This window comes from Polyergus mexicanus, unplaced genomic scaffold (genome assembly GCF_030449975.1).
Source record: "Polyergus mexicanus isolate NDT 795.1 unplaced genomic scaffold, iyPolMexi1.0 SCAF_11, whole genome shotgun sequence".
In the NCBI taxonomy this organism is placed as follows: Eukaryota; Metazoa; Arthropoda; class Insecta; order Hymenoptera; family Formicidae; genus Polyergus; species Polyergus mexicanus.
This window is the reverse complement of record NW_027223331.1, coordinates 513,401-525,729: the sequence shown is the minus strand read 5'-3', so window position 1 is coordinate 525,729 and position 12,329 is coordinate 513,401. Positions and strand designations below refer to the sequence as shown.

Genomic DNA, 12,329 nt, shown 5'->3' with positions numbered 1-12,329 from the left:
AAATATTCACTGTATCATTGTGATGATATCTCCCAGGAAAAGTATCATTGAAAGACGTCTTACCTTACGAAAGGAAAGTCAAATATGTACGTTGTCAGACAAAGTATTTGTAATTAATATATACAGAATATATATTTTATGTAACAAAGTTTTTCTTTTTTAACGAATGTTGTTCATAAAAATATATATTAAAATATCATGTCTCTCTCTTATATAAAATATAAATTAATACAAGTACTCTAGATTATACTAATTATTTCATATATATTGCTTATATTGATCAAACAATTCATAAAAGCTAATCACGTTTCTTGAATACTGAAAAATATTGTTCATCTTTCTATATTTCTTATATTTCTTAAAAAAGTTTGTAAATTAAATATATTGATATCAAAGTAAGTATTTCAGAAATTCTGTATCAATTTAATGAAAAAGATCAACACTAATATTTAATATTTTTCTAAATTATATACTTAGTGGCTGAACCAATATTATTAGAAAGAAGACTCTACGAAGCATTTGATGTATTTGATAATGCAAGAAGTGGGGAAGTGGATGTTAGAGATTTAGGAACTATAATCAGAGCATTAGGTTACATAAAACATAAAATTCAAATAATTTTATATCTCTCTCATAGCAAATTTTATTCTTTTTTATGTCGCTCAATAGGGTGTGTCATCACGGAAGCTGAGTTGCAAGAAATACAAGTAGAAGTAGAAGATGTCGAAAATAATTGTGTGCCAATAAACAGATTTGTAGAATATATGAGCAAAGCAATTAACGAGCGCAAGTATGTTCAAATATTTTTTTTTTTTTTTAAATCAGAACAAGTAATTGACAGAAAAACATAATTTTCTGTTATAACAAAGCAGATCTTTTATTTTTACAATTTATTTAGATTCAAGCCAGCAGAACCAGAAGAGCTATTGAAAGCGTTCCAATTATTAGATCCAGAAAATCGTGGATATATCATGAAAGATGATTTAGAGAAATCAATTATGGAAATTGGAGAGCCATTTACAAACGAGGAAGTGGCCGATATGATGGCCGTAGCTTGTGATGCGGAAACAGGAAAAATTAATTACGAGCATTATATCAACTTGCTAATTGTACGTATATAGCTATTGTTAAGGTTTCTTTACACCATACATAGAAGTATGTATATATTTTATTTAAAAAACATTGAGACTTCCACTTGAGATAAAAATTACAGGTGAAAATTCCCGAAGATATTAATATATATAATATTGTTGATAAAATAGAAGCTGAAAGATTGGCAGCATTACCTAAAAGACCCATGTGGGAAAGTTTGTTGTTTAAGGAAGATACTTGACAAAAAAGTGCTATACTATTTTAACAAAAAATTGTCTTTTTTAATGAGAGAAATATATATGAAAAATCTCAATATATGAAAAATGTTCAAATTTGTGATTAAGAAAATTATATGAACACATTTTATGAACATATTTCATGTTACATACATTTAAATTTATTTCTAAAATATATTTGTGCCCGTTCTCACAAATAAACAGCATATAAATGTTATATATATATATATATATATAATGTATTAAAGAGTACTTTAAATTCTAATTAGAAAAATACATTTTATATGCTATATTATTTTCTTACCTTCTTGCGAAAAATATATTAAAATTTAATATCAAGATATAAAAAAAGAGAAGAGAGAGAGAGATTCGTGATCATTTTTTCTTATAAATGATATATGATTAAATGTGTAAATAGGTAATATATCAATCAATAATGAAATATTATAACTTTGAAAATATCGGAGGATCACTTTTAGTAGCTTGTGCCATAGCTGCATCTAAGAAATCTTCACTCTGAAGCATTGCCTTGTTATGCATCGCCTATCGAGATAAATCCCCCAATAACATATAAATTGTAACAATTTTAGATATAATTATTTTTCGCATATAATGAATAATAATTATAATGCTTATTATAATTTTAGGTGGAATAAGTGATGGAAAACACTCACGATATGATCTAATCCTTCTTGAACAGAATGGTCTCTGGAATATACCATGCTTATTTTTGAACCTTGCACAGCAACTGGACTCTTTTTTGCGATATTTTCAGCAACTTCTATGGCCTTATTCAATAAGCTGAACAAAAATATGAATAATCTTAAATTAATTTATCTTGTTTGAGTAAAATCATTACAAAATTATACATTTTTCTTTCAGTGCATTTGTTTTACCTTTCCTCATTATCCAATATGCAACTTATAAATCCGTTTTCCAATGCTTCAGCCGCCGGATACTTTCGTGCTGTATACACAAGTTCTCTTACTAAACTGTCGGATCCCACAATCTTTGGAAATCTTTGAAGTGTACCGACATCTGCTGCTAGACCAATATCAACTTCTTTTATTTGAAAATATGCATCAGAGGAAGCATAACGTATATCAGTTGCGGATATCATGTCCATACCTGCGCCAATACATGCACCATGTACAGCAGCTATTACAGGTTTTGGGCACTGTCGATTAACTTTGCATCATTATTTTGTTTATATAAAAAAGCATCATATTAAAGATATGTAATGCACAATGAAGTATAGTGAGTGATCTGTACTGAATATATTACAATTCCATGTAAATAATGATACCTTCTCTATGGCTGTAAATGAATCTTGATAATCTTTAATTTTAGGCTCCAGAGCTCTACATTTACGTGCGATATCGTTATGCTGTGCTAAGATCTGACCCATTTCCAACATTCCTTGCAGATCAATTCCTAAGATAGTTATCAAATAGAATGATTCCATTAATTTATTCATGTCATAATAATTAATTTACTTGTATCTTATTTCATACCTGAACAGAATGCCTTTCCAGCAGCTGATAAAATTATTACTCTGCAATCGGGATTGAATGCTAATCCCTCGAAACATTCCTTAAACTCTCTACATGAAAATTATTCATATCAAATATAGGTATTTTGCAATATAATTGCAAAAGACATAATAAGTGATTTTTTATACCGCCACATAGTTGGATTTATTGCATTCAGTTTCTCTGGCCTATTTAACTTGACCATGTAAACAAAAGGTTTCAGAGTAGACACTGCTAATGTTTTATACACAGGTGACATTTCCGTAGAGTATCTTAATCTAGAAGCAACTTGTAAATCTGTAAATTTGTTAATAGATAATTTAGTTTTCACATAATTATCACAATTGTCATAAAATAGATTTTTATATAACTAAATTTTGTTAATGTTTAAGAAAGCTGATTAATTTATAGGCTATATGATACAAATAAGGAAGGAAATGTCTTATAATTAACTAAGAGATTATATTTTGAACATAATAAAAAAAAATAATGCTCGAATAATAATGAATTCTTGTGTATATTAAATATACAAAATAATATATGTTTGCAAATAGATTTAAAAAAAAATACAAATATCCTTACAATTTCCAATTGATCTCGTCAAATTATTTTTAATGATATTTATTACGACCATGTTGAAAGAGGATGTTATTTTTTCTACAAATGAAAGTAATAAATTAATGAATAAATCTGAATATATATACATACACGTTTAGTGTTTCTGTGTTTTTATGTTATAATAAATTTAACTGATATTATTCATAGATAGATACAAATATACCATAAATCTATACAAATTTTACTGTGTATTACATTGTTAAAAATATTACATTAATAATACAATATATTAATGTAATAATAATAAGAGTTTGATTAAAATACTATACAGATTTATTAACAAAGTAGCACTGTCATTTGCGAATACACATGTACATAGTCAATATTTTTTTTTCTAAAATTTTTTTATATTATGTATTCCCTTTATTAAAGTCAATTATTTTTCTCTCTACTCTGAATGTCTGAATCAGCTATTTTCTTCTACTGTGAGTCAGCTAGTTTCTCCTATGGTAAGTTTCTTCTTTTTCGCGGGACGATTAACTGTGATCATACCGATCGAAAAGATTCGTGGTTACATAGTTCGCGTTTTGTGCACGTGGAGGCGTTCAAAACAATTTTAATAAAGATCGTGGCAGCGGAGAATGTTCGATCACCAGTATTTTCCTGCTGTAATATTTATAACAGTATAATTCTTATAATCCGTAGATTTCATTTTTCGTTTAGATCGAGATACTTGATCCGAAGAAACGGAAGATATTAATGTGACGCCCGAAAGTCAAGTCAATTTGTGTATTGTATGTTTGAAAAACTTGCCGTGTCTTCTCATCAAAATTACATATGGAGGAAAGGGCGGGAAGCCGAGTCACATACACGCACACGCATGGTATGTGTGATAATATTATAATTTTAGAGGTTCCTTTTAATGTTTCTTTTAGAGATACACATTATGTACACGTGGAGGAGAAAGGTATGTCTACGAAATATTGGGATATAATTGTGTAGATTGTAAAATTAATACTGCATTATACATTACATATATGCTATAGATATCATCCAGATACCGTATGATCAAGAACGATTTCAAGTAATGTCAGTACTCTTCAATTATCTTTCTCCGAATCGCCCGAGAACCTTGATAATCACGTAATTTTATACAGGGTCTGCAGGATTATGAGTCTTTAATAGTACCCCTCATCGGTGATTGAGTATATTTCTTTCTAATCTATCCGCAGAATTATGAAATTTGAGAACAGATTAGAAAATTATCTTATGTGTAACAACACAAGAATGGGACATAGCGCTTTTTAAATTCATAAAGATTATCTATTTAATTAATATAATAATAATCTGAGATTTCTTTAGAAAAGAATGTTTTTGTGATTATTTAGAATTTTATATTACATAATTATCGCGGTCCGAGAGAATTAAATACATACAATAGAGAGCGTTGCAAATATGTTGAGTAAAGAAGTATTTCAATACATTAACTGTTTCAATGTAGTATGATTAGAAAAATATTTGTCAAAGAGTTCAAAGTAAAGAGATTTAACAAAAAATACAAAAATTATCTTTTGAAAAAATATATAATGATAAAATGCGATGTATCCTCTTTGAAATTGAAGAATAACATATATATATAACTTTTTTTATGAGACATTAAAATAGCAAAGCGCAACAAAATAATTCCGTGCAATTTCTGATAATTCTCTGTTTTCATATTGAAGAGATATTTAACTTTATAGAAATATTTTTCTTTCTATTTATTTGATCAAAAAAGTCTCTCTTTTTTTTTAATTTATTTTTTTTTAACTTTATATTTACGATATTCATTTGCTTTCGTTGCATTTTTAATCGTACATATATCACGCGCAATCTATTTTTCAATAGTTTTACGCAGAAATGTAATTTGACATAAATGATTAGATCAATTTATCGCTAGAGAAATTTACGTTCACTTTTACATTTGCGCTTTTCTAGCGAAGATTGAAGTGTCACCGTTCTTCGAGCGAAGCGCGATGAAAAGTGGGAAGGGGAAAAACACGGGTGGAATGAAAAAAGGACGAACAGCAGCGGAATGTCCAGTTTTTGCGTGGCAGTTACTTACCTTAAACGAGCTAAGATTCTCATATAAAATAGCAGAGAAGCTTTTTTTACACATATACGAGGTCCTTATTTGCGACACCGCAATCAAAAGCGACGAAACGGCGATCCTTATTTTCAGACCATAATTGCAATGCGGCAGAATTAAATCCCTCATAATTTCGGTGGCTTTTTTTGTTAACTCGTTTTGCACATTCATCTCTTTACATATACTGATTATGGAATTTTAATCCACGCACACTTATCTTTAATTTCTTAGATCACTCCTGGAATCATCTTATCTGATCTTTGGCCATAAAAGAGAGTAGTTTACTTTATAAAATTTTTGGAAAATGATAGAACTTTTACCTCTCTTCGCCAGAGAATTCGTGAATATACAGATTCTATATACCGATTATGATGAAATATTTCAGGAACGTTTCTGCAATTTTTTCTGCGCGCTATATAAAAAACAAAGCGTTGCATTACACTATAAATTATTACTCTATTACTAAACCTATTATCAACAATTCGAGTGTTAATTATGTCTGTTATTGTCGATATTGGAACAGTGAATAGTAAATAGAGTGCTTAGTTAATTCTTAGCTTAGTAAACGATGAATATTAGGTTGTCGTATCTACTTCAGGGAAACACCGACCTCGAGAGTGTACGGTGCCCTTTTTCTATCTCACATTTACAAAGAACAAACGCCAGTCGGTTTGGAAACCGACGGACGGAATCTTAATGATGTCTTGTCACATATTCGACAGCGGTAGGTTTAGAGAGAAAGAGAGAGAGAGAGAGAGATCTCTGAGTGCCCTAAATGGAACAGTATTTATTATATAAATAAACTTCTCAATTATAAAAAAGTTCCCTTTTCTTGTTTTTATTGAAAAAAAAAATTTCCAACTATATTCATCAGTAATTATATAATTTTAATTATATAGAAGTAAAAAATGTAAGTTTTCTCTGACGAAATGATTTCACGCAATAGTCGAGATCGCGTAAACGTGATTTTCTATTAATTCATTATTGATATTTAAACGTGTCTATGCACATTTATCTTCGTCGAAAACACATATTTCGATTAGAATTATTTTATAAATTATTTATTATATATTGACCGTTTTTTTTTTATGTTTAGGCTCATGACCATAGCGTGCGATCTATTATATGTTTATATTGTATGATTAAATATGATATATATGATTAATATTTTAATAATATTAACATTCAATAAATAAGACGCGTGAATAATGACTCTCTATACTTTTATAAAATTTATATAATGCGAAGTTTCTATAAAAATTATCATTAAAAGTTTCTCATAAATAATTATCATTATTGTCGAAATGTGAGAAAACTATTTAAGACAATTTTAATTATCACAACAAGAAAATAAGCAATATGTTACTATTACACAGATATTACTAAATATTTCTTTTTGAAGACATTCATAGAGAGAACAATAAATTCTGAATATCACGATGAAGAAAATGACGAAAGAAGCAACATCCCACAAAGAATATGTAGGTGTAATCAAGCTATGTGGGGATAAGCTGGGATTATTATGCGACGATGACTATATGTTATATTTCTCTTTAAATGTAGCATTTGTTTTTGCCATATAATGACATATTACATAATTAACAATAACTGAAAAAATTTAATAAAGATTTATCAAATGCATAACATGCAAAACAAGTTTCAGCGAAAAATGATATAAAAATTTATTACAATTCACATTTCCTTCATTCTGTACATTTATTAATCTTTTGTGTAATATTGATGAATTTTTCTCATCTAACGATTATGATGTTTACAGGGAAAATTCGTACATGTGCGAGCGAGATGGATGAAGCACGCGCAGTGGGGGAAGGAACGAAAGAGCGGAAACACGTGCGGGAAAAGGACGCAACGAGGGACCGTAGTATGACGAACGCGAGGCAACCGGTGCAGACGATGGTGCGGGCAGTCTGCGCACGGACATCGATCGAGGTTTACGTTCCATCCACTCCCCGAAATTTCCAATTTCTTTCTCGAATCGCGCGAAATATTAACGATACATCGCGTACTTACAGAGAGAGAAAGAGAGACACGCCGCGGTATTTGATGCGGTGAATCGCGTGCGTGACAGTGCGATGACACCTGTGCTTTTCCGAGAGGAACGAACCGTCCAGTATCGCAGCTGTGAGGGGTGTTTTTCCACCGGTGCACCATAGGAGTTTTCTGCAGCAATCGGAAGACGTCGGTTCGCCAGTGAAAGAAAGGTAGGTGACGATTATTGACAATCGCGTTTTCGCGGGGTAAAGAGATTTTATTACTATCTAAACGCGACATTAATCCATTCTTGCATTCTTCCATTACCCCAAATATAATGAAACACTATTATAATAGAATAATGCTGAACATATTTTATTGTAAATATTTTAAAATTATATCTAATTTACTATTAGCTATGTGATTGTTGACACAAGCCACGTTATTTGATAATTAAAATGGAAATAGAGACATCGTTGACGAAATACGGTATTATCACAAGGGCGTTCGCACCCAGTAATTCCAAATAATCGAATCGATCGCCAGCGCGACTTTGCTGGTTGCTTCTGAATACGCTTCCGGAAATTCGCTTACTCTACAACTTTTTGCATTCTGTAGCTTCTCCAACAAAGTTCGTATCGCGCCACGATGACTGAGAACTTTTGCCACAATGTATTTCGCACGTAAATTTAATAACGTCACGTCGAATGGCGTGCCAACGATTCAATGCAAATAACAATAATAAAGGAAAAAGATGCCGCGACAACTTATACGTAATATCCAATCTTCAAATCTTCGAGTCACAAAGTACAATAGCGTCGATTATGAATGCGAATAATGAGCGAAATTTTATGGTATTAAAGAATTCCGCAATTTATCGCGTTTATCACAATGCTTTTACGAAAATAACGACTCGCGGAGGAGATATCGTTCTGCAATCGAAAGATTAATCTCAATTTTTTGGCATTTGTAACGTCTCGAGTGTGATTATGAAACTGTTTCTACGACCCTATTAGTAGCGACAGACGATAATGTGATCTGCAATAAGATATATACGAATGCATGACAATTTTCTCCGAGGGAAAATGCAAAATATGCGTATAGCGAATATGAAAGACATCCCGAGTTAGATTAATTCGCGACATATATATATATTTGGAAGCAGTTATTCAAAGATTATATTTTTTGGGATAAAATATTGTTTTCTACTGGGTTAAAATGGAGATATTAAGTTTTCACGAAAAAGTCGATCATATTTGTCAAATAAAGTTAAAAACAAATTAGAGTTTTAAGTCAAAATTGTCGTTATCGGCTTCAATATAAGTTTCTTAAAGAAGGATTTTTTGAATCTTCTTTTTTTTAAATCCCAGATTTTTTCTAACTGTATTTGATACAGAATTTAATAGAAAAACGCTAAATCTGTTGCAATCTAATAAATGACGCAAAAGAACAAATATTGCATTAATAATTTAAAATACAAATAATTTTCTTAATGATATTTTTTAAATTTATTTTAAAAGTTATAAAAAATTTACTAAAGTTTACGCTCACTTGCGAAAACAATGAAGCGTAACAGAATTTTTCTTCTCAAATCGTGAATTAATTTCGAAGAAATTATTTTTATTTCCGAGGCATTTTTAAATGCATCGAGAAGCTTTTATTTTACCGCAATATCGCGTTTGATCGCGTTACGGATTCGCTGCGAGGGCTTCAAACTTGTATGCTCAGTAAACTACATATCCTACGTTAAACTAGAAATAACGGTAGAATTATAGAAAGATCGATAGCGAGAGACGCATTCATTTCACTGTGCTATAAATTGCTCGGTCGTATATACAAACTGCAGAGCATGTGAAAGCGGTCGATTCGCTTTTACTGCTCGTAACGCTATTTCATATCCACTGTGCATCCACTACCACGCGATCATGTATATACATACATTCCAGAACACATCACGTGCTTAATTCACCGAAGTTTTAAACCTGCACGGTCATTTTAGTTTAACAGTAAGCATGTGTGTTAGAAAAAGTCATCGCGATATCGCGCGATTTTTAATTAAATGTAGAAGCTACGATCGGATGTGGATCTGAAATTGAAACGGATGAAGTTACGATGGATCGGAGTGATGTACGCGTGTATACGAGCTTGTTTGACAAAGTGTTTCTTGTTTCGTTACCGCGTATTCTCAGCAGTGAAATTACGACGCATGTAATGCGCATTCATTCATCATTCGATCTCTCACGTTTATCAATTTTTACATCGTGCGATTATTTTACGGAATAATTTATCAATATACAATACATTTAATTCTTTTATGCGGAATCTCTTCAAATATTTCTATATCTTTCATTTCTTGATAAAATTGACCGAATAAATTCAGATAGAATAGCAGAGCTAGTGAAGTTATTGGCACGTAAGAGTATCTTGTGTTTAATATGCAAAAAGAGCGAATAGTTCTACATTCGAATGTAGAACGACGCGACGAGTCACTTTCGCAAGGATTACTCTCATCACTCTTTAGAAATTACGGAGCTTCCTCCAAAGCTCCCGTGCGCCGTATTCACGCTGTATCTCTCGTCAACGTTTTTGTAAACGTTATTTTCTTGCGGAAATCTCTGGTGGCCATCTGTCAGAGAGAGGCGCTCCGCTCCGCATCGCTGTTGCGTTTCTCGCTGGTTCGCGACAATCGCGTAAACCTGCTCCACGCGTTCCCGGATTTTTTAATTATATTAATCGCGATTTACATCATCATGAGGCAATATTTCTCGAGGCATTTAATACACTCGAGAAGTCCTTGTATCGTTTATCTTATATGTTTATCGTATATGTATATAGGCTTTTTTATCAGTCTCCTTCAATAAAATTTGATATAGATTGTATTATCAGTTAGCTTGTCCGCACTTTCGTTTGACATTTTTGTATTTTACACACACACACACACACATATGTAAAATACAAAAATGTATATATAATTATGTTTGCGAATCGATAACTTTATATTTTAGATATATGTACTTTAAGTAAAATATTTAAATTATAAATATTAAGTAAAATATATTACTTTGTTGGAGAGCTTTTGTGGAATAACGTCCAGGTGTGTAACAATTTCCACATTCATCTATTCTTTTATCTTTTTTTACTTCCGTATTGAAATTGGCGAAATAAAATGCATTGAATTCAGCGCTCTGAAAGTAAGCGCACCGATAGATTAACTTTTACGTGTGAGATTCATTATGGATTTTTGCAAGGATTACTTTCTTCATAATCTTGTACGCTTTGCGCATACATTTTGTAAATTTCTAATCTTACAATTTATGAATTACGTCACGTACATTTCCTTACTGTATAACTTTCATGAAACTAACTGATATAATATTGTTAAGAAAATACAATATATTCAGATAAATAACATATCTCTCTTTCTTCTTAACGTCATAAATAGAGAAAATAATTCAACATTATAAAAAATCGACATGCATTATAAATTTAGTCTACGAGAATAAAAATGATAGTGCGATAGTGAGATAGATTAATCATTAATCATTACAATGGTGAAAGTACATGTAGGATAAAATGGACAAAAAGCGTGAAGACATAGATATGGAATAATTAATTCTTCTAAAATCTGGAGAACAACCAATTTGTGCTTCTCGATCAGCGATATCTTTATTTTCTAAAAGTTTTACGGTAGAACAAATAAATAACACGAACGTAATTGCATAGAATAAATAAAATCATATGAAGAGATATATTATTCTAGGTTCCACATATTATTTATCGCTTTACATTCAATAAGAAGTACTGTTCTTCTTGAATGACGCGTGGAAAGAAACGCGAGAACGGCCATCAGCTCCGGAAATTCCGGGATATTGCTGATGATGTCCCGCGACGCATCGCCCGTCGAGCGTCGTACGCGTTGCCGGGTAGAAGATAAAAAAGAATTAGAAGAAAGCACAAATGTAATGGTCGTTCCTATCGTAAATCATCGTCGAAAATACAATAATACAGAGAGAAAGAAAGATAAAGGGGGAGAGAGAGAGAGAGAGAAAGAGAAAGAAGGGGCACAAGCTCGCGCCATAAACCAAATCGTATCGGTTGACTCCGCTTGACCCCTGAGTCCGGTTGACCTTCTTTAGGGGCTTTTGTGCGACACATTTTGGTCGCTTTATGCCTTTTTCGACAGATCCTATCGCGCGGAGCCACCGGTTTGCAATTTTAAATAGACGCGTCTGCTGAGATACTCCTCAAGGTTCCGCAGATTCGAAAGATGATAGGCTAGATACGCGGAGCTCATCGTTTTTCCCTGGAATACCCTCGAGGGGTGGATTATTGTGGAATTTCCGTACGCAAGGTTTCAAGACATTAGCAGAAATTATTATGTAAACAAAATATTAATAAATACGCTAACTCGTTTGAATAATAAGAGAATTTTTAATTCATTGTAGATTAGAATCGTGAAACATTTCAATTAAGACGAGATTGTTTCAATTATTTAAAAACTTTATAGAATAATATTTAGAAAGATTAAAAATAAATAATTTTTATTTATTTTATATTTAAAATCTCGCGTTTTGTTCTCGGTAGAGACTATTTATTGCTAATATTACTTTATAATAAATTACAGTGAAATTTGTTTCAAAAATTGACCGTTATTTGATTAATTACACAACTTTATTTGAAAATTAAATTATATATATTGAATAATTTTAATTTTTATCGATACACGCTTTATACTTTTTTTTATACTAAAGTAAGAAAAGTGTTTGAAACAGTGTATTATATGAGTTTCTT

General features: G+C 31.2%; 3 protein-coding genes across 10 annotated transcripts in view; 2 read left to right on the top strand and 1 right to left on the bottom strand.

Moving 5' to 3' along the window:
* Positions 1-318: 318 nt before the first annotated feature.
* On the top strand, positions 319-2,198 carry LOC138937569 (dynein regulatory complex protein 8). 2 transcript variants are annotated; one of them, XM_070303956.1, is made up of 4 exons: positions 319-395; positions 478-790; positions 899-1,109; positions 1,976-2,198. In XM_070303956.1, coding segments are annotated over exons 1-4 (534 nt in total). In that variant the 5' UTR covers positions 319-394; the 3' UTR covers positions 1,985-2,198. The 2 variants fall into 2 exon arrangements, with proteins under 2 accessions (XP_070160057.1, XP_070160058.1); XM_070303957.1 differs by lacking the exon at positions 1,976-2,198 and having other exon boundaries at positions 478-591; positions 670-790; positions 899-1,124.
* LOC138937568 (delta(3,5)-Delta(2,4)-dienoyl-CoA isomerase, mitochondrial) lies at positions 1,498-3,893 on the bottom strand. 4 transcript variants are annotated; one of them, XM_070303954.1, is made up of 9 exons: positions 3,748-3,867; positions 3,443-3,517; positions 3,010-3,157; positions 2,843-2,931; positions 2,635-2,762; positions 2,457-2,505; positions 2,225-2,369; positions 2,003-2,129; positions 1,498-1,871 (listed from the first exon to the last, which is right to left on the bottom strand). In XM_070303954.1, the coding sequence occupies exons 2-9, from the start codon at positions 3,492-3,494 to the stop codon at positions 1,773-1,775; spliced, it is 837 nt and encodes a 278-aa protein (XP_070160055.1). In that variant the 5' UTR covers positions 3,495-3,517; positions 3,748-3,867; the 3' UTR covers positions 1,498-1,772. The 4 variants fall into 4 exon arrangements, with proteins under 4 accessions (XP_070160055.1, XP_070160054.1, XP_070160052.1 ...); XM_070303953.1 differs by lacking the exon at positions 3,748-3,867 and adding an exon at positions 3,871-3,893 and having other exon boundaries at positions 1,499-1,871; positions 2,225-2,505; XM_070303951.1 differs by having other exon boundaries at positions 1,499-1,871; positions 2,225-2,505; positions 3,748-3,866.
* A 183-nt stretch (positions 3,894-4,076) lies between these two features.
* LOC138937651 (uncharacterized) overlaps positions 4,077-12,329 on the top strand; it is a 30,987-nt gene continuing 22,734 nt past the window's right edge. Inside the window, exons 1-3 of one of the 4 annotated variants that reach the window (XM_070304128.1) lie at positions 4,077-4,301; positions 7,324-7,496; positions 7,582-7,768. The gene's annotated coding sequence lies outside the window, so the exon portion shown is untranslated. Of the gene's footprint in view, positions 4,302-7,010; positions 7,028-7,323; positions 7,769-12,329 lie in introns of those variants that run through there. The other 3 variants (XM_070304126.1, XM_070304129.1, XM_070304127.1) reach the window with 3 other exon arrangements.

Excerpts from the sequence above, each read along its gene's own strand:
- LOC138937569 (XM_070303956.1), top strand. Across the intron at positions 791-898 it reads AAAGCAATTAACGAGCGCAA|ATTCAAGCCAGCAGAACCAG; the intron begins GTATGTTCAAAT and ends CAATTTATTTAG.
- LOC138937568 (XM_070303953.1), bottom strand. The coding sequence starts at position 3,494 with ATGGTCGTAATAAATATCATTAAAAATAATTTGACGAGATCAATTGGA. Across the intron at positions 2,932-3,009 it reads ATAAATCCAACTATGTGGCG|AGAGTTTAAGGAATGTTTCG; the intron begins GTATAAAAAATC and ends ATTTTCATGTAG. Across the intron at positions 2,763-2,842 it reads TGGAAAGGCATTCTGTTCAG|GAATTGATCTGCAAGGAATG; the intron begins GTATGAAATAAG and ends TAACTATCTTAG.